This window comes from Heterodontus francisci, chromosome 4 (genome assembly GCF_036365525.1).
Source record: "Heterodontus francisci isolate sHetFra1 chromosome 4, sHetFra1.hap1, whole genome shotgun sequence".
In the NCBI taxonomy this organism is placed as follows: Eukaryota; Metazoa; Chordata; class Chondrichthyes; order Heterodontiformes; family Heterodontidae; genus Heterodontus; species Heterodontus francisci.
Window position 1 is genome coordinate 191852012 of NC_090374.1, and position 22543 is coordinate 191874554.

The 22543-nt window shown below is 42.4% G+C and overlaps 1 protein-coding gene across 2 annotated transcripts in view; it reads left to right on the top strand.

Annotated features, from left to right (window-relative positions):
- The window catches only part of LOC137369466 (lysine-specific demethylase 4C-like), a 537539-nt gene that overhangs the window by 26199 nt on the left and 488797 nt on the right, over positions 1-22543 (top strand). For both annotated transcript variants that reach the window (XM_068030713.1, XM_068030714.1), the window contains exons 2-3: positions 2532-2701; positions 19978-20153. In XM_068030713.1, the coding sequence (XP_067886814.1) occupies positions 2558-2701; positions 19978-20153 (320 nt within the window). In that variant the 5' untranslated portion in view covers positions 2532-2557. The remainder of the gene's footprint in view (positions 1-2531; positions 2702-19977; positions 20154-22543) is intronic.

The following is a 22543-nucleotide window of genomic DNA, read 5'->3' on the forward strand; positions in this document are numbered from 1 at the left end:
ACCAAATAACTTGCATTTATATAGAGCCTTTCATAGCCTCAGGATGCTCAAAGAGCTGTACAGCCATTGAAGTACTTTTTAAAGTGTAGTTACTGTTATGTAAAAAACGGCAGCGAATTCATGCACAAAGTTCTACATACAGAAATGTTAGTGACGATATAATCTGCTTTTGTTTAATGTTGGCCAGGGCACCGGGGATAACTTCCTGCTCTTCATAAAAGATCCCATGTCACTATTTTTGTCCACCTGAGAGGGCAAATGGGGTCAAGGTTTATTCTCTCATATGAAAGGTGGCATCTTCAACAATATAGCACTCCCAAAGCACTGGAGTGCCAGCCTAGATTTGTGCTCAAATCTTTGTATAGGGACTTGAACCCACAACCTTCCAGCTCAGAGATGGGAGTGCTACGTCTGAGTCAAAGGTACAAGCAATATACCCAAGTCTTGAGGGTGGTACAGAAAAGGACCGCATGGCTGATCTTTGTGTTACAGCACTGCGTAATGTGGCACCAAAATGGCTTCTGGGCAGTCAGCTCCGAGGGAGCTCCTCACTGTCCACACCTATCTGTGGCCATCTGCTGCCATCCATTGCTCTTTCTCCACACTAAATCCTCTCTTCTGTTGTTTAAGTACCTCTAATTCTAACAGTGAGTGCATTTTTAACCCAAATTTCAAGTTAACTGTTAGTTTAAATAGCTTCTGTCTACTGGTCCAAACCCCATCCCCCGACCTTACCTTGTCAGCTCTGGTAAAGATCTGGATGAGACCCAGAAGTGGTGTTTTTCTCAAATCTGGCCTCAAATTCCTGGCTTCACTGGACATCAAGATCATGTTTCTATGCTGGACTATGTTGGAAAAATGTAAGACTGTGCTTCCATCTGTAATCTGCCTTTTTCTGTTTTTCTGATCTGTGAGCTGTGGAAAAGATCTGGAAAAATCTATATCTACATGATCTTTGAAACTTAGCTTTGAATTTCTGCACTTATCTCAATATGAAGAAGATGCTTTTGCTCTGGATTATACTGGTTATAACGTAAGACCCAACTTTGTCTCTGAATTGCTGCTCTTTTGTGATATTTAAAACAACTTTGATCTGTTTACTGCCCTGCCCCCACCATTGCTGTGATTGAGAGACTTCATTCTCCTGTTGAGCCTGTGACTGACCACTGGATATACTGTTTGTTCTGCTTCAGCCTATTCCTGCCAGCTCCGGTCACTGACCTGAAACGTTAACTTTCCTTCGCTCGCCACAGATGCTGCCAGACCTGCTGAGTATTTCCAGCATTTCTTGTTTTTATTTCAGATTTCCAGCAGTATTTTGGTTTAGTTATGGCTCCATTAAGGGTCCTGGGGTGTCCTTGTCACAGGAGCCCTTGGAGCAGGCTTTCCGCTACCTCTTCAAGAACATCCTGACACATCCACATGGCCTGCATCCGGGCTCGCCAGCTGGACATGCTGGCCATGTGTGTGTATTAGTCCCCGTCCGTGTAGCGGAGTCTGGTCTCCAATCGTCTCGGCCATCCCTGCCGTTGGACAAAGACCGTGCTTCGCTTGGACCGTGTGATAGTCGATGTGCAACGGCCACCCCATGTTCAAAGAACCCACATACAGGCATCTCCCACCTCCTCAAAGTGAATGTTGGGACCTGGAATATCAGGATTGGACTGTTCGGTCACCCACATCCCTGGAGTGGAAGAAAGTCATCCTCGTTCCTGAGGGACTGCCTAAGAAGAAAAATGTGGAAAGGTTTAAAAAAAATATCATTGGACTCTTCACCTTTTAAAGGAGGCAAGGTGAATGAGAGATAACCTTATTGAGGTAAATGCAGCGTGAAGTAGAATAAAAAGGTTAACCTTGTGCACTTTGTTCAAGTTAAACCCTAATAGCAGGACATTGGGAATTAGATACAGACAGGTAAATTGAAAATTCAGGGCTATTGTTAGGAAACATTTCATGCAGAGTGATAAATTCCTGAAATGCTCTTCTAGATGGGGTACCGGTGACAGACAATCTGTCATTAACATGGGAAGTTGCATGTTGCGATTGGGAGATCACAGGCTTCTGTGGAAGGATGCCAACATTTCTTTTTCCTCAGGTGAGGCGTGCCCTCCGCTATGATCAGCAGAGACCTTGGGGAAGTATGTTGAGGCCTGTTTCTTAATAAAAGCATGTTCAACAGGATGTGTTTTCTTTTTCACTAGTCACTGCAGATTGACCAAATGATGTTGAAACTAGATACGGTTATCTCTTTAATAAACATTTTCTTCCTCAGTGAAAGTAAAAGAGCCAATGGCTGTCCTCATGAATGTGGCATCTATTTTGCTTTTGCTACTTCAACAGTGACTGTGAAGTGGTACCTCTCATTGTCAGCCAAACACTTGTGTGTAACGTGCATGTATAATTCTTTCATAATATTGATCAAAGCCGTGTTCTGGAGCTGTGGGACAAATGACTAAATGTTTAATCTGTATAGGGAATGATCTGTCTCTTCATACTTTGTTAAATAGTAAAGACTTTCACTTTTATTTTAGGTGGAAGAATACATGTTTCTGGCATCATGGCAACAGAGGAATCAGGGTCTCCATCAAAATCTACGTGCAAAATCATGACCTTCCAGCCCACAATGGAAGAGTTCAAGAATTTTTCTAAATATGTTGCATACATGGAATCTCAGGGTGCACATAGGGCTGGCCTTGCAAAGGTAAGAAGTGAATTACCCTTAGTGTATCCTTGAATAAATGTTTAATATTGGGTTTAGCTTGAGCAGTCTATCTTTCTTGTAACCATAGAATGGTTACAGCACAGAAGGAGGCCATTCGGCCTGTCATGTCCATGCTGGCTGTTAGCAAGAGCCTCTCAGCTAGTCTGAATCCCACATTCTTTTCTTGTAGTTTTTTTCTCTTCATGTGCTTATCCAATTCCCTTTGAAAGCCACAATTGAATCTGCCTCCACCACATTTAGGTAGTACATTTCAGATCCTAATCACTCGCTGTGTAAAAAAAAAATATTTTCCTCATGTCATCATAGGTTCTTTTGCCAGTCACTTTAAATTGGTGTCCTCTTGTTCTCGACCCTTCTGTCAATGGGAGCAGTTTCTCTATATCTACACCCCTCATGATTTTGAACACCTTTATCAAATCTCCTCTTAGTTCTCTCTAAGGAGAACAACCTCAGCTTCTTCATCTATCCACATAACTGAAGTCTCTGAACCCTGGAACTATTCTCATAAATCTTTTCTGCACCGCCTGTAAAGCCTGCACATCATTCCTAAAGTGCTGTGCCCAGAAATGGATACATTACTCCGGTTGAGGCTGAACCAGTGTTCTATAAAGGTTCATCATAACCTCCTTGCTTTTGAACTCTGTGCCTCTTGTTATAAAGTCCAGGATCTTGTATGTCTTCTTAACCACTTACTCAACCTGTCATGCCATCTTCAACGATTTCTGTACACATACCCCCAGGTCTCTCTCTTCCTGCATTCCCTTTGGAATTGTACCCTTTAGTTTATATTGCCTCTCCTTGTTCTTCCTACCAAAATGTATCACTTCTCTGCATTAAATTTCATCTGTCACATGTCCACCCATTCCACCAGCCTTTCCAAGTCCTCTTTAAGTCTATCACTATCCTCCTCGCAGTCCACAATATTTCCAATTTTTGTGTCATCTGCAAATTTTAAATTATTCCCTGTAAAGTCTAAGTCATTAATATAAAGAAAAGTAATGGTCCTAGTACCGAACCCTGGGAACCACCCCGCATATGCCTTCCTTCAGTCTGAGAACACCAACCATTCACCACTACGCTTTTTCCTATCACTCAGCTAATGCCGTACCCATGCTGACTCTGTTCCTTTTATTCCATGGGCTTCAACTTGCTGGCAAGCTTGTTATGTGGCACTTTATCAAACGTCTTTTGAAAGTCCATATATACCACATCAATCACATTACCCTCATCAAGCTTCTCTGTTAACTCATCGAAAAACTCAAGCAAGTTAGTTAAACACTATTTGCCTTTAACAAATCTGTGCTAGGTTTCCTTAATTAATTCACACTTATCCAAGTGACCACTAATTTTGTCCCGGATTATCGTTTCTAAAAGCTTTCCCACCAACGAGGTTAAACTGACTCGCCTATAGTTGCTGGATTTATCCTTGCACCCTTTTTCGAACAAGGGTGTAACATTTACAAATCTCCAGTCTTTTGGCATCACCCCATATCGAAAGCGGATTGGAAAATTATGACCAGTGCTCCTGCAATTTCCACCCTTACTTCCCCCAGCAACTTCTGTTGCATCCCTTCCAGTCCTGATGACTTAACAACTTGAAGTAAAGCCAACCTTTTTAATACCCCCTCTTATCAATTTTTAGCCCATCCAGTATCTCAACTACCTTCTCTTTCACTATGAACTTAGGTCGCACCTTCTTCCTTGGTAAAGACAGATGCAAAGTAGTCATATAGTACCTCAACCATGCCCTCTGCCGCCATGCCCAAATCCCTATTTTGGTCCCGAATCAAACCATCCATCCTCTTATTATCCTTTTTCTAGTTATGTATCCATCGACTTTTGGATTCCTTTTTATGTTAGCTACCAGTCTCTTCTCATTGTCTCTCTTTGCCCCCTTATTTCCTTTTTACATGTCCCCTCTGAACTTTCTATATTCAGCATGGTTCTCACTTGAATCATCAACTTGATATCTGTCATACACACCCATTTTCTGCTTCATTTTACTCTGTATCTCCTTTGTCATCAGGGATCTTTAGCTTTGATTGTCCTGCCTTTCCTCCTCATGGGAATGTACTTTGTACCTGAACCAGCTGCTCTTTTAAAAGCAGTCCATTGTTCATAAGAACATAAAAACTTAGACATAGGAGCAGGAGTAGGCCATTCGGCCCCTCAAGCCTGCCCCACCATTCAATAAGATCATGGCTGATCTGCCCCAGACCTCAACTCCTCTTTCGTGCCAGCTCCTCATAGCCCTCAAATCCCCGATATTTCAAAAATCTATCTACCTCCTCTTGAAATACTTAGTGATCTAGCCTCCGCAACTCTCTGGGGTAGAGAATTCCAGACATTCATTACCCTTTGAGAGAAGAAATTCCTTCACATCTCCGTTTTAAATGAGTGTCCCCTTATTCTGTAACTATGTCCCCTAGTTCGAGATTCCCGCACTAGTGGAAACATCTGAACAACTCCCCTGTCAAGCCCCCTCAGAACCTTGTAGGTTTCAATAAGATCACCCCTCATTCTTCTAAACTCTAACGAATAAAGGCCTCACCTGTTTAGCCGTTCTTGATAAGTCAACCGCTTCATCCCTGGAATCAGCCTAGTGAATCTCTTTTGAACTGCCTCCAATGCCAGTATATCCTTTCTTAAATATAGGGACCAAAACTGTACACAGTACTCCAGGTGCGGCCTTACCAACACCCTGTACAGTTGTAACAAAGCTTCCCTATTTTTAAGTTCCAACCCCTGAGCAATCAAGGCCAAAATTCCATTTGGCTTCTTAATTACTTGCTGCACCTGCATGCTAACTTTTTGTGTTTCATGCACAAGAACACCCAGATCCCTCTGCACTTTTTTGAAATCTCTCTCCTTTAAATAATAAAATAATAGTCTGCCTTTACAGTATCCTACTGGTGTCCTAAATGAAATCAGCAAACTGAAAGAGATCAGGGTTTGAGTGTGGGATAATCCTGGTCTGTATGATCCGTTAAATGTATTTATTTATCATTTATCTACTTTTTTCAATAGTTTTCTAATCTCCTCCAAAAAAACATTGAAACTGATCTATATTATTTTATTCAACTAGAATATGTCTCTATTCATTTAAAATTAAGATTTTTCTTGTTTAGCACTTTCTTTTGACCTACTTTCCTACCCTTGTTTTTCCTCCTCATGCCGAGGCTGCAAATATCCTTTGCGTATTGCAGTGTGCTGCCAAACTGCTGCCATTCACATACCTCTCTGCCCTACAAGAGGCATGCAAAAATGGCTTTGTGGTTGATCTCATTCCCTTCTCGGCGATTGTTGGCCTTGGCTTGGCGTAGTTGAGTAAGGCATTTGGAAACAAAACATGGGAAGAAAGATAGTTCAATGTTTGAGAATTAAATTGTCAAAAAACACAATTTTTTTTGTGCATGGAACCCCAGTACGCTAACACCAAGTGTCGGTACGTGCTGAGGTTCTGTCTGTCCCTGGTGTTACAAAGGATGGGCCTGGCCACATTGCCGCAGAACGCTCCATTCAGTTGGACCGTGCCGTACCACCTATCCTTTGTGTAAAAGTTTGTGCAGAGAAACACCTTTGATCACAAATCCATCAGGCAGTGGTCTGCACGGAATGTCCTCAAGGCCCTACGGGAAAAGGAGATGGTGGATCCTGTCGGATGGTTCCCTGAGCAGACTGCCGAAGTCATTTGGCAGAAATCACCAGAACTTTCAAACAAGCACCAAGACGTAGCTTGGCTGGCGGTGAGAAGGGCTCTCCCTGTCAGATCCTCCCTGCATTCCCGGAATTTCACTGCCTCTGCACAATGCCCTTGAGGTGCCTGTGGTGGGGAAGAGACTGTACCCACCTGCTTCTGGAATGTGCCTTTGCAAAGCAGTTATGGAAAGAGATGCAGTAGTTTTTGTCGAGGTTCATCCTGAGCAGCTCCGTAACACAGCAGTCCGTGCTCTTCGGGCTATTCCCAGGGACACACACTGAGATAAACGTCAACTCCTGCTGGAGGACCATCAACTCGTTTAAAGACGCACTTTGGTCTGCTCTGAAATTTTTTGGTTTTCCAGTGCAAAGAGTTGTCCACGACCGAATGTTGCAGACTGGCAAATTCCAAGGTCCAGGACTAGGTGCTAAGGGATGCACTAAAGCTTGGCGCAGCTGCCGCAAAGGCTCAATGGGGAAAGGCCACTGTGTAAGGTTCTCCCGCCATAGCAAACTGAGGGGCTGGAACCAGTGTAAAAACCCCTCGGGCTGTATGCACCAAAAATATGGTTTTGCTGTGTAATGGAAATGTACATTGCATGTAAAATGGAATGGCAAGGGTTGTGTCATGCAGGGGCCACCCGCCAAGACTGAGACACATTAATTTTGCCACATAAACATTAATTTTTAAACTGTTACTGGAGTAAAGAAAGAACTTGCTTTTTATAAGAAAGCAACACCAGACCCTTGACTGGAAAGCCGTTTGCATATTTACAGACAGTGCTTAAAGGCGACAAAAGACCATTTCCTGACGCATTCAATCCACAGTGGACTTCTGATTACCAGACATGGAGGGTGGAGGAGCTTGCATTCCAGGTTGAAGACTAAGATGGCCGAATACACAAATGGACATGGTCACCCCCCCCCCCCCCCCGCCCCAGTCACATGACACCTGCAGGGCAACCTGAGTTTTTTGAATTGGAACTTGCCACAGAGGTTTTGAAAGCGGAAGGCTGTTTACTCCTGGACTGGAAAAGACCTCTCTCTTGTCTGCTCTCATCTCTCTGTCTCCAGCTTTAGAATCCATTGAAGACATATGAACCCCAAGAGAGAAAAGTCTCCTACAGTGAACAAGGTTTAAGAAGAATTCTGGGCTCCAACGAAAAATAAGATCTACTTACCAGCAGGGACTACAGTGAGCTTGCAGCATAGTAACAAAAACCCCTCTTCAGAGATTGCCTCAAACCTCTCCACTATTTTTCTTCTCTTTTCTGTCTGTTTGCATGTGCGCATTGCGTATGAATGCTAGCATGGGGCGCGGCATAGGCGTTAACTGAATTAGAGTTTAAGTTTTAATAAATTTCACTTTTCTTCTTTAAACCTAAGAAAGCCTGTTTGTGCTCATTTCTTTGCTTTATAATTGTAAAGCGATGAACAAGGATTCACCAAGGGGGAGCTAAAAACATAGTGTGTTTAAAAACAAACCCCTGTTATAATGGGACCAGGTGAAGGCTGAGAAAGACACCTAAACACCTTTCTCATCTGGTCGTAACAGTTGTGAGGCAACTCATGTTCTGTATCGAAGGAAACTGAGTTCTTTTGCACTTTCTGGAATGTCAAATTGGAAATGGTTTGTGATTTTTTTTTTTTTACAGATTTTTAATGAATAAAGTATATGTCTTAAAGTGCTGAGGGAAGCACTAAAGCTTGGGGCAGCCGCTGCAAAGGCCCAATGGGAAAAGGCCAGTGTGTAAGGTCCTCCTGCCATAGTATAACGAGGGGCTGGAACCCTTGTAAAACCACTCGGGCTGTATGCACCAAATATGTTTTTGCTGTTTAATGCAAATGTGCATTGCATATAAAATGGAATGGAAAGAGTTGTAAGGCAACTCACATTCTGTATTGAAGGAATCTGATCGCTATTGTACTTGCTGAAATGTCAAATTTGAACTGCTTTGAGCTGTTTTTGTAATATATCTTTTTACAGATTTTTATGAAAAAAGTGTATTTTTGGGAAAAAAACAAAGGAAATCAGAAATTGGCGGCCAATCTCACTGCTCAATGCGGACTACAAAATTCTGTCTAAAATCGTCGCCAATCAGGTCAAGTCTGCTCTGGAGTTGGTGATTCACCCTGATCGGACCTATACTGTACCCAGGAAGAGCTCTGATAGCCTCGTATTACTCATGGATACGATTTCTTATGTTCGGGAGATGGGGGTGGACACCTACCTCATCAGCTTGGACAAGGAGAAGGCTTTTGACAGGATATCGCACACCTATGTGATGGACATGCTGTCCAAAATGGGGTTTGGGGAGGGAATCCGCAATTGGATTGAACTGCTGTACACAAACATCAGTAGCGCAGTCTCAATCAATGGGTGGGAATTGGAAAGATTTCCGATCAAATTTGGCATCAGACAGGGCTGTCCTCTCTCCCCTGTCTTGTTTATTTGCTGTATCAAACCTTTTGCTGAGTCCATCAGGAAGGATGTGGGCATAAGAGGGGTGACAATCCTTGGCAACGGAGGCACTCGCGTCAAAGCCTCCCTGTACATGGATGACATCGCTGTCTTATGCTTAGATTCGCTGTCACACCGCGATAAACATCAACTGCTGTAGGAGTACCATCAACTCGATGAAAGACACTCTTTGGTCTGCCCGAAACCTGCTAGTCTTCCAGTGCAAAGAGTTGTCCACAATCGAGTGTTGCAGACTGGCACATTCCAAGGTCCAGAACTACGTGCTGAGGGATGCACTAAAGCTTGGGGCAGCCGCCAGAAAGGCTCAATGGGGAAAGGCCACTGCGTAAGGTCCTCCCACCATAGTATACTGAGGAACTGGAACCCGTGTAAAACCCCTCATGTACATTGTATATAAAATGGAATGGCAAGGGATGTGAGGCAACTCGCGTTCAGTATTGAAAGAAACTGATCATCTTTGCACTTTCTGAAATGATCACTATGAATTGTTTTGTAATGTACCTTTTTTAACATTTTATGAATAAAGTATATTTTTGGAAACAAAAAGGAAAATAATACTTTTAGAAACGTTAGATTCCACAATGGCAAATACAGTTGCATAGCCAGTTACGTATGTGGCATGCATGATGTTGGCCTTCCTGGATCTACAAGATTTCTAGAAAGTACACTTGCATTAATGGAAGGTTGTATTGTTGAAGCAGAAGAATGCTGAGCTTGAAATTTCTCCACATCAAACCGGAGGAGGAAAAATTTGTGGGACAAGAGTTTTAAGAAGTGGTCACTCCACTGGCAGAAAGCAATTGGGAGCTAGACAATTGGGTGACTTCATAGGGCAGAGAGGAGCATAGAGTCATAGCATTGTACAGCACAGAAACAGGCCCTTTGGCCCATTGTGTCTCTGCCGGCCATCCAGCACCCAACTATTCTTATCCCATATTCCTGCACTTGGCCTGTAGCCTGGTATGTTATGGCGTTTTAAGTGCTCATCTAAATACTTAAATGTTGAGGCTTCCTGCCTCCACCACCTCTTCAGGCAGTGCGTTCCAGATTCCAAACACCCGCTGGGCGAAAAAATCTTCCCTCGAATCCCCCCTAAACCTCCTGCCCCTTAACCTAAATCTATGCCCCCTGGTTCTTGACCCCTCCGCTAAGGGAAAAAGTTTCTTCCTATCTAACCTATCACTGCCCCTCATAATCTTGTACACCTCAATCATGTCCCCTCAGCCTTCTCTGCTCCAAGGAAAACAACCCTAGCCTTTTCAGTCTTCCTTCAAAGCTGAAATGCTGCAGCCCAGGCAACATCTGGCGCATCTCCTCTGCACCGTCTCCAGTGTAATCACATCCTTCCTATAGTGTGGTGACCAGAATTATACACAGTACTCCAGCTGTGGCCTATTCAGCGTTTTATACAGCTCCATCATAACCTCACTGCTCTTGTATTCTATGCCTCGGCTAATAAAGGCAAGTATCCCATATGCCTTCCTAACCACCTTATCTATCTGTGCTGCTGCCTTCAGTGATCTATGGACAAGTACACCAAGGTCCCTCTGACCACCTGTACTTCCTAGGGTCCTACCATCCACACTTCTCAGGATTAAATTCCATTTGCCATTGCTCTGCCCATCTTACCAGCCCATCTATATCATCCTGTAATCTAAGGATTTCCTCACTATTTACAACACCACCAATTTTCGTGTCATCTGAGAACTTACTGATCATACCTCCTATATTCATATCTAAATCATTAATGTACATTACAAACAGCAAGGGTCCCAGCACCGATCCTTGTGGTACACCACTGGTCACAGGCTTCCAATCGCAAAAACAACCCTCGACCATTAGCCTCCTGCCACTAAGCCAATTTTGGATCCAATTTGCCAAATTGCCCTGGATCCCATGGGCTCTTACCTTCTTAACCAATCTCCCATGTGGGTCCTCATCAAAAGCCTTACTGAAATCCATGTATATTACATCTACTGCTTTACCCTCATTGACGCATCTAATGTCACCTCCTCGAAAAATTCAATCAAGTTAGTTAACATCTGAAACTGTTCACTTGTTCTGTTTTGAACACTTGTGATGAGGACAAGATGAGATATACAAGGCAGGATAACCATGAACAATGCCATGGTACTGTGGAGCAAGTTGTAACCTCAGGGGAATATTAAAAAATAGAGAAAAGATGAGTTATAGTGGTGGGCGATTCAATTATTAGAGAGATAAGCAGCCTTTTTTGCTGCCTTACTGGTGCCATGGTGAAGACATAATGGAGTAGGTGGCAAAAGTTTGGGAAAGGGAAGGAGAGCCATCAGAAGTTGAGGTTCATGTAGGAACCAATGACATAGGGGACATTGGTATGGAGGTTGTGCAGCAGTAGTATGAAGAGTTAGGAGCAAGACTGAAGAGTGAATTCTCAAGGGTGGAATTACTTCCTTTGCTATACTTTTGGCAGGTTAGGCAAGGACACATTAGATCCATTGTGGCTGGATTGAGTGATGTTACAGGAGGGAGGCTTTCAGGTTCCTCTAACATTGGGATCAGTTCTGGGACAGAAGGAAGCTGTTTAGGAGTGACAGACTTCACCTGAATTGGAGGGGTACCAAGATGCTTGCAGAAAGGGTAAATAAGGCAGTGAGGATGAATTAAAGCTAGTATGCTTGGGTTGTGGGAGGGGAGGGGAAAGCAAAATGGACTGTAGGCTAAGAATAATTAGGAAAGAGGGAGTAATGATATTAAAGGATAACCTGAAATGTACTTGTGTGAATGCAAGGCATATGAGGAATGAAATGGGTGAGTTATAAGTCCTGTTGCATAAGGAGCAAATGGAAGTTGCAGGAGTGACCAAAATCAAATAATAATTGGGGAGTTAACTTGCACTGTTTTGTGGGAGGACTGGGAGAATAAGGCAGCAGGTGAGGGGGCATTATTTGTTCGAATGGGACTGGTTACAGTGGAGTGGTTACTGGAAATGATACTGAATCTCTTTGGAAAGAATTAGACAATTGTAAAGGAGTCTGAAGAAGTCTTACCCGACTCGAAATGCTAACTGTGTTACTCGCTCCACAGATGCTGCCAGACCTGCTGAGCATTTCCAGCATTTTGTTTTTATTCTAGATTTCCAGCATCCTCAGTATTTTTTTTCTTCTAATATTTTCTTATGTGGGTTGGTGTCAAATTTTGTTTGATAACACAGTTGTAAAGTGCCTTGGGATGTCTTACTACCTTAAAGTGATGTATAAATGCAAGTTCTTGTTTTAACTCAGCACAGGGGAAGCAATAAATCATTCCCATTTTGTGGCAAGCATCAAATAGCACAGCTGGATCCTAATATAGGATTGTATTGAGAGTGCAGTATTCTAAACAAAGATGGTTTATATAACTTTTTGGAGCGAATTCTGTTAGCAGCATAAGGGTTAATTAAAATTAATTGAACTGTTTCATAGTGTTCCCCTTACACAGCCATAAATTTATTTTACTATTTCTCTCTGTAACTTTGCCATACCACTGTTCATTCATTAGTGGTTGCTGCTCCATTCATGTATTCTCTCCCCAATACCGCACTCACTGATCAATACTATGCATCGTTTTATAATGATAGGAACTGGTGCATTTATATAACAAAATCATAGCAGGAGTGGAAGTTAGTTTCCATGGGTAGGGGAGAGTCCAAGTTCTACTGCCACAATCGCTACTCTTCTGTAGGTGTTCCGACTAGGTGAGAAAGGGGTCGAGGGATTCCCTCTCGGCCTTTTCCTGGATTGGCCGTAACCGGGGTTAATGAAAAGAAAAACGTGTTTTTAGCTTCCCCTCAGTGAAGCCTTGTTCACTGCTGTCGAATTGTAATGGCAAAGAAATCAACCAGACAGATTTTCTTAAATTTACACAAGAAAGTGTAAGTTTATTAACCTTAAAACTCTAATTTGATTAAAACTACTAAAAATATGCTACGTGACGCGACCACACTAGCATGCATACGCGATAAACACACATGCAGATAGAGACAGAAAAGGTGAAAGAATAAAGGGGAAAGGTATGAAGCAGTAGCTGGAGTTCATTTACTGTCTTTTGAGTTTGATGTAAAGTCTTTGATTGCAGTTAAATCTTGCTGTCTCGTTGGGGCCCAGTGCACACTTTCAAACTTGTTTCAATGGTTTTCTGTCTTGAGGCTTAGTCTCTTCTGTGGGTCCCTGTCTTTGCGTGAGAGGGAGGGAGAGCGAGACAGGGAGATGCTGTCTCCTTGAAATCCAGTTGCAGTCTCTGCTCTTTGAGAGAGAGAGACAGGGAGAAATGCTTTCTCTTCAAGTTTAGTTGCAGCCTGTTTTTCTCTGACACAATTCAAACCAAACCTGGGCCAGCAGGCCAGTCATGTGACCAGCTTTTTTTTTGGATTAGTGTGAGATTTTGTGGATTCTTTCAGACTTGGTAGACATCCTCCGTAGAGGGCTGGAATGCTGACTTTCGCACATTCAGTGTCTTTTGATCAAAATCTATTTGGTTAATTGAATCAGGGAGCAGTTCCATTGTCTTCAGGCAACTGTATTTTAGAGTGCAAATGTTTCCAGCCACTGTCCTTTTAGAATGCAGGTGCAGCCATGTTTTCAGTCCAGTAAGAGTTCAAAATTAATGTTCCACATGACAAAATTAATATGCCTTATTCTTGGCAGGTGTGGTTTTCCTCACAATGGCAGAGCTATTAGTATCATGAGGAAGTACTGTACTGCTCTGATCTCTTGATCATAGTTTTAACGCTGTGATTCTTTGCTTCATTAGAGTTTTTATGAACTGCTTTCTAATGGATAATTAAAAAACTTTATATATTCATGTAATTTGAAGAATTTTTTAATTTTTTTGTCAGGTAAATAAATGAATTCATCAGTGACCTCAAATTGCAGTACATAGGAACATAAGAAATTCTTCTTTTGGGCCTCCTTATCTCGAGAGACAATGGATACGCGCCTGGAGGTGGTCAGTGGTTTGTGAAGCAGCGCCTGGAGTGGCTATAAAGGCCAATTCTGGAGTGACAGGCTCTTCCACAGGTGCTGCAGAGAAATTTGTTTGTTGGGGCCGTTGCACAGTTGGCTCTCCCCTTGCGCCTCTGTCTTTTTTCCTGCCAACTACTAAGTCTCTTCGACTCGCCACAATTTAGCCCTGTCTTTATGGCTGCCCGCCAGCTCTGGCGAATGCTGGCAACTGACTCCCACGACTTGTGATCAATGTCACACGATTTCATGTCACGTTTGCAGACGTCTTTATAACGGAGACATGGACGGCCGGTGGGTCTGATACCAGTGGCGAGCTCGCTGTACAATGTGTCTTTGGGGATCCTGCCATCTTCCATGCGGCTCACATGGCCAAGCCATCTCAAGCGCCGCTGACTCAGCGGTAAATAAATGAATTCATCAGTGACCTCAAATTGCAGTACATAGGAACATAAGAAATAGAAGCAGGAGTAGACCATATGGCCTCTTGAGCCTGCTCTGCCATTCAATACAATCGTGGCTAATCTGCCTCAATTCCACTTTCCAATCCACTCCCCATATCCCTTGATTCCCTGAGTGATCAAAAATCTGTCTATCTTAGCCTTGAATATATTTAACACTGGATCATCCATAACCCTCTGAAATAGGGCATTCCAAAGATTCTCTCACATTTGAGTGAAGAAATTTCTCCTCATCTTAGTGCTAATGATCGATTCCTTATCCTGTGACTATCCCCTCAGAGGTTGTTTCCCCTGGCTGGGGAATCTAGAACACAGTGCCTCCCCTGTCAAACCCCTTCAGAATCTTTATAGGTTTCAGTGACATCACCTCTCATTCTTCTAAACTCCAGAGAGTATAAGCTCAATTTGCTCAGCCTTTGACAGCCCTCTCATCCCAGGAACCAATCTAGTAAACCTTTGCTGTACTGCCTTCAAGGTAAGTATATTCTTCCTTAGATATGGAGCCCAAAACTGCGCACAGTCCTCCAGGTGTGATCTCACCAATGTCCTATACAATTGTTTCAAGACTTCTTTGTTCTTCTACTCCAGTCCCCTTGCAATAAAGGCAAACATGTCATTTGCCTTCCTAATTGCTTGCTGTACCTGCACACTAACATTTTGTGTTCTTTGTACGAGTACACTCAAGTCCTTCTGAACCTCAACATTTAAAAGTTTCATGTCTTTTTAAAAAATATACTGCTTTTCTATTCTTATTAGCAAAGTGAATAACCTCATGCTTCCCACATTCTATTCCATCTGCCACCTTGTTGCCCATTCACTTACCCTGTCTATGTCTCTTTGCAGCCTCTTTGTGTCCTCCCAGCAGCTTACATTTCCACTTGGCTTTGTAGCGTCAACAAACTTGCATACATTATTCAGTCTCTTCATCTAAGTCATTAATATAGATTGTAAATAGTTGAGGTCCCAGCACTGATACTTGTGGCACTACACCAATTACAGCCTGCCAACTTGGAGATGCCCCATTTATCCTTCCTGTCCTTTAACCAGTCATCTCTGCACGCTAATATATTGCACCAAACTCCGTAAGCCCTTAACTGGCACCTTATTGGATTCCTTTTAGAAATCAAACTATACCACATCTATTGGCTCCCCTTTATCTATCCTAGGTACACCCTCAAAAAACTAATTTCCCTTCCGTAAGACCATGTTGACTCTGATTTTCTAAGTGCATTGTTAAGCCTACCTTCATAATAGATTCCAGTATTTTCCTGATGACTGATATCAGGCTAACCTGCCTGTAGTTCCATGTTTTCTCTCCCTCCTTTCTTGAAAGCAGTGTTAAATTTGCAGTACTAATTTAAAACCTGACAAAGTAATATTTGTAAGGTGTTTCACATAATGTTGGTGTTGCTGCTGCCAAATTTGCTAACATAGAAATACTGCCATGACAAAATGTGCAGTAGAATTTTAGTTTTTAGTTGAACAGCACTCCTACTCTATCAGGGTGGTTACTTCAACATTTCTTAGTAGATTAGTGTTTCACTTAATCATCTCTGCTGCAGTCCGAATTGTATGTAATGTAAAATATAATGTCATCTGTAACGGCAGGTGGCCAATGCATAGAGGTGGTACATCCCTCTTCTCTCAATGTTTTCCCTCCTGCACTCCCATCCATTCTTTATTGCCCATCTCCTGCTCTTTCCTTCCCAATCCCCCCCGTTTAACTCTTTACCCCCCCCCCCCCCCACCCCCCTTGGCTCCCTCTCTTCTCCTCCTCCCCCCCCCCCCCCCCACCCCCGGATTTCCCTTCCGCCCACCCAGTCCCCTCTGTGTCCGCCTCCGCCCCGTCACCTCCCCTTCCGCCCCACCCGCACCCCCCGTCGCCTCCCCTCCCGCCCCTTGCCGCCTCCTCAACCCAGCCCCTCCGCACCGTATGCAGGCACATACTCCCCCTCCCCACCCCCCACCCCGGCATGCATGTTCTCCCCTCACCCCGCCATGTGCCTGCTCTGCCCCTGCCCCCACTGTCTCTGCTCCATTCACTTCCACTTGCTTGCTCTTCCCAACTCATGCATACACGCCCTCGCGCCCCCCCCCCCCCCACCCCCCGGCCAAGCTGTGCTCCGATCTTCATCTTACTCTCGCTGCCCCCTCTTCTCTCACTTGCTTTTTTTTTTAAGCCCCTCTTTTCTAGTTACCGTTATCTGGTTGTGAGGGGGCATAATAGTTCATGTGATGAAAATGAAATTTTTCTTATTCAGCATTCGCAAAATGTTGGGAGACCAATTGCTGTGGTAACATTAGGTTGATAAACTTGTTGCTACGACCAGGTGAGAAAGGTGTCTTGGGGTTTTTTGCTGTCTTCACCTGGTCTTATCATAACATGGTTTTGTTTTAAACATAGTGTTTTGAGATCCACTTTGGTGAATCCTTGTTCACAGCTTTTCAATTATACGGCAAAGAAATGAGCACACCAGGTTTTCTTCAGTTTAAAGAAGAAAAGTGAAATTTATTAGACCTTAAATTTAAACTCTAATACGGTAAACACCTACGGATATACGCCGTGCCCACGCTAGCATGCACAAGCGATACACACATGCAAATAGGCACAGAAATGAGAAGAAAAATAAAATGGAGAGGTTTGAGGCAATTTCAAAAGAGTTTCTTGTTTACTGTGCTTTGAGCTCACTATAGTCCTTTTGTAAGTAGTATTGCTTTTCGTTGGGGCCCAGTATTCTTAAACCTTGTTCACTTTCAGAGACTTTTCTCTCTCGGGGTTCATGTGTCTTCAGTGGTTTCCGAAGCTGCTGAGAGCGAGATGAGAGCAGACAGGAGAGAGGTGTTCTCAGTCCAGGAGCAAACAGCTTTCTGAGTTCAAAATCCCTGTTGGAAGTTCAAATTCAAAAAAACTCCAACAGTCAGCCAGTCATGTGACCAAACTGGTCCGACCATTTTAGCAGTTAACCTGGAATGCTAGCCTTTCCACCTTCAATGGTAATCAAAAGTCCATTGTGGATTAAATTGGAGCAGGGAATAACTCCTTTGTCCTTTTGAAGTACTGTCTGTTGATATGCTAATGTGTCTCTCCTGCCAAAGTCTCCAGTTGTTTTGTAAAGCAAGGTCCTTCTTTAACAACAGTCCAAGATCAATGTTCATGTGGTGAAATTAATTTTCCTCGTTCTTGGCAGGTGGGGAGCTTGCCTGACATTTTATACATGGGCTCAGTTGCTGTGGTGTATATGAAGTAATTGAGATTGAATTTGCCAACTATTTTCAAAAACGCAAGATGACCTCATAGTTAATGTGCCCCTAGGTAGCAGCAATCATAATATGTATGAATTTTACATTCAGTTTGAGGGATAGAAGAGTGGGTCCAAGACTAGTATTTAAACTTAAATAAGGGCAATTCTGAGAGCATGAAAGCAGAGCTGGCTAAAGTGAACTGGCAAATCAGGTTAAGGGATCGGTCAAAAGAGATGCAGTGGCAGACATTTAAGGGGATCTATTTCAGACTACACAGAGTAGATGCATTTCGGTGAGAGACAAAAATTCCAAGGGTGGGGCCCGCCATCCGTGGTTTACTAAAACAGTTAAAGATAGTATCAGACTTAAAGAAAAAGCCTATAACTGCGCAAAGATGGGAGGCAGGTCAGAAGATTGGACAGAATATAAAAAACAGCAAAGAATGACTAAAAGATTGATAAGGAGGGAAAAATTAGAGTACGAGAGAAAACTAGCTAGAAATATAGATAGTAAGAATTTCTATAGATGTTTTAAAAAATAGTTAATAAAGTGAGCATTGGTCCTATAGAAAGTGAGTCTGGGGAATTAATAATGGATAATAAGGAGATGGCAGATGAATTGAACAGATATTTTATACTGGTCTTCACTATTGAGATACAAGTAACATCCCAGTATTGGCTGTAAGTCAGGAAATGGAAGGGAGGGAGGAACTCAAGAAAATTACAATCACCAGGGAAGTGGTACTGAACAAATTGTTGGAGCTGCAGGCTGACAAGTCCTCGTGTCCTGATGGACTTCATCCTAGGGTGTTAAAAGAAAGTGGCTACTGAGACAGAATTTTCCAAAATTCGGGGAAGGTTTCGTTAGATTGGAAAATAAGCAAATGTAACTCCTTTATTCCAAAAGGGAGGGAAAAAGAATGCAGAGAACTACAAGCCAGTTAGCTTAACATCTATCTTAGGGAAAATGTTAGAAAGCTATTATTAAAGACAAGGCATTTAGAAAAATTCAAGGTAATCAGGCAGAGTCAACATGGTTTTGTGAAAGGGAAATCATGTTTAACCAATTTATTGGAGTTCTTTGAGGGAATTACATGTGCTGTGGATAAAGTGGAACCAGTGGATGTATTGTACTTAGATTGCCAGAAGGCATTTGATCAGGTGGCACATCAAAGGTTATTGCGGAAAATAAAAGCTCATGGTGTAGGGGGTAACATATTAGCATGGATAGAAGATTGGCTTGCTAACAGGAAACAGAGTTGGCATAAATGGGTCATTTTCTGGTTGGCAAGATGTAACGAGTGGTGTGCCACAGGGATCTGTGCTGGGGCCTCAATTTTTTACAATTTATATAAATGACTTGGCTGAAAGGACTGAAGGTATGGTTGCTAAATTTGCTGATGACACAAAGATAGGTAGGGAAGTAACTTGTGAAGAGGACATAAGGGGGCTACAAAGGGATTATAGATAGGTTAATTGTGTGGGCAGAGACCTGGCAAATGGAGTATAATGTGGGAAAGTGTGAAATTATCCACTTTGGCAGGAAGAATAAAAATTATCTAAATGGTGAGAGATTGCAGAGCTTTGAGATGCAGAGGGATCTGGGTGTCCTAGTGCATAAATTGCTAAAGGTTAGTGTGCAGGTACAGCACGTAATTAGGAAAGCTAATAGAATGTTATCGTTTATTGAAAGGGGAATTGAAAACAAAAGTAGTGAGGTTATGCTTCAGCTATACAGGACATTGGAGGGACCACACTTGGAGGACTGTGTACAGTACTGATTATTTAGGGAAGGATGTAAATGCATTGGAGGCAGTACAGAGAAGGTTTACTCGACTAATACCTGGAATGGGCGGGCTGTCTTGCGAGGAAAGATTAGACAGGCTAGGTTTGTATCCGCTGGAATTAGGAGAGTAAGAGGCGACTTGATTGAAACATAAGATGCTGACGGGTCTTGACAGGGTGGATGTGGAAAGGATGTTTCCCCTTTTGGGAGAATCTAGAACTAGGGGCCACTGTTTTTAAAAAAAATAAGAGACGAGAAGAAATTTTTTCTCTCAGGGTTGTGAGTCTTTGTAACTCTCTTCCTCAAAGGGTGGTAGAAGCAGAGTCTTTGAATATTTTTAAGGCAGAGGTAGATAGATTCTTGATAAGCAAGGGGGTGGAAGGTTATCGAGGGTAGGTGGAAATGTGGAGTAATCAGTTCAGCGATGAACTTATTGAATGGCGGAGCAGGCTCGAAGGGCCAAGTGGCCTACTCCTCATTCGTATGTTCGTATAACTGCCACTAGAATATTAAGGTGCAGCATACATTACAATTCTGATTTGCATTTTTATACCCAGGTGCAGGGTTACTTGCATCTTCTGAAATTTCACTTTTTTTTTTACTCAGGTGATTCCACCAAAGGGTTGGAAACCCAGAAGAAATTATGACAACATCGATAACTTAGTTATTCCTGCTCCAATCCAACAAATGGTTACAGGACAGTCGGGTCTGTTTACCCAGTATAACATACAGAAAAAGCCATTGACTGTAAAGGAATTCAAATGCTTGGCCAATAGTGATAAGTAAGTATAATGTTGTGAGTAGGTATTGCTTCATGTGCCTTCATTTTAATATGAAGAAAATTAAGAGAAACTGCTATGTGAATGATATATTTAAAAAAGAAATTACCTCATTTAGGCTACACTGTGCTTCAAGTTTGCATGTTTAATGTACTGACTGAAAAAGTTCAATTTCAACTGTTCTGCCGTTACCAAGTATTTTTACTGCAGAACCTCATGTCAACACAATTGATATTTCTGTGATGTGGCGAACCAGCTGATAAGTGAGTCTGTAAAGCATTAAAACTACTGTTTGAAAGGGTTTTAAGTGGGAAGTTTGCACTAGTTAGCACTTCAAAACTATTTTATCTTTTGCCTATAACCAAGGTTGGGTGGTAAGGAGCTGTGTACAGCTCAAGAAATCCACTAGTGCGCACCCATCCCTTCACCCTGCCACCTCCCCCGGCCAGCCACCATGATTTAGCAAGAAAATGGATCTTATTAATTGTTTTATATCTTCACTATTTGGGTGCAGAGCCATTATGGGAAATGTGTTGTTACCAAGACTAATTTCACTTAATTCTTAACTATCAATCTGGCTTGCTGAAATTTTGAGTAAAGAAATGAATTTCTATTTTTTTTTGGCCAGTACTGGCTTTTCATTATGATGCAGTTGGCTGAAGCCCCTTTTCTATTTAAGTTGTTCTTTTCATTTTCCAGTTGAGATGCCTTGTGTCTTGGGGTGAACAGGTCAACCTTTCCTGGAGATCTCTCCGTGCTGCTAGGCATGCAAGAACAGTTCTTGCAACTCGGTCTATGATTTAAGGAGCAAAAATATGGTAAAACATGAGTCACTGGTGCACTTGGACACTTGTGCTCATTGCCAATTATGCCAGTTTACAGCACTTATTAGACTCCCTAGTATTAATTTTTTTTATTTACTAGGTTCATTTGAAGGCTGAGACTGGTTCAGGGCAAGAACCCTGTTTCTACAGGTCAGATTGTAAAAAGCCAAGACGTGTGGAAATTACACTTGTTATGTGAGGAATGCTGCAAGTGAGGATACACTGTCATCTTATTTAGTGGAAATGGAAAATGCAACAGTCATTCGGAATGAAACCTATAGGGCCTAAAATTTTGACGTTCTTGCATCACCAGTAGTTGGAATATTCTGTCTAATATCAGTGGCCTGCAGTGGGGAGCTATTACCCCAATTATTGGGTCAGGTCCTCCACTTGGGCTCTGCAGATTTCTCTCTTGACTGTCCAGCTCGTGGAGTGGTTGTTGGATAACTAATTCCATTGAGAGGTAGATATTTTCATGAGTAAAGCAAATATGGAATATGGAAGCTATTGATCTGGTATGGCATAGATGGGCAAGGTCACTTGTCAAGGCCAAATCTTGTCAGGTTGCCAAGGATAAGGGTAAATTGAAGGAAGAAGCTATTGTTCCACTTTTGCAGCCTTCCATAAAGACTCAGACGAAACAAGTAGATTTATCATTGTGTTAAGATCCTTTACAGTGTTTCTCGTTCACTCAGTGTTTATGCACATTAGGCACATAAACCCCACAGAAAAGGTGGTCCAAACATGGCTAACAAGGAATTAAATATGGGGAACAAGGAATGCAATGTTGCTAAAAAGAGCAGTAAGCTCACTAGTTAGACAGTCAAGAGAGAAATCTGCAGAGCCCAAGTGTAGGACCTGACCCAATAATGGGGGTAATAGTTCCCCGCTGCAGGCCACTGAGGATTGGGAGAATTTTGGAATTCAGCAAAGGAGGACCAAGAAATTGATAAGGAAAGAGAATATGAGAGTAGACTAGTAAGAAACATAAAAACAGATGGTAAATGTTTTTATCGATATGTAAATAGGAAGTGATTAGTGAAAGTGAACATGGGCCCATTACAGACAGAGACAGAGAAAATTGTGATGGGGAAATAAGAACATGGCAGAGATATTAAAACAGTGCTTTTTTTAATCTGTCTTCACAGGAGAAGACACAAAAATATGCTGGAAATAATGGGGAACCAAGGGAGAATGAGGAACTTAAAGAAATCAGCACAAGTAAAGAAAATAGTACCTGAGAAATTAATGGGATTAATTGGTGACAAATCCCCTGGACCTGATGACCTGCATCCTAGGGGATTAAAAGAGGTAGTTGCAGAGATAGTGGATGCATTGGTTTTGATCTTCCAGAATTCCTTTGATTCTAGAGCAATTCCCAAGGATTGGAAGGTAGAAAGCATAACCACACTCTTTTTAAGAAAGGAGGAACAGAGAAAACATGGAACTATAGGCCAGATAACCTGACAGTAGCAGTAGTAGTAGGCAAGGTGCTAGAATTTATTATTTGGGTTTTAGGGTTGTGGTAGCAGGGTGCTTAGAAAATCATAACATGATTAAGCAGAGTAA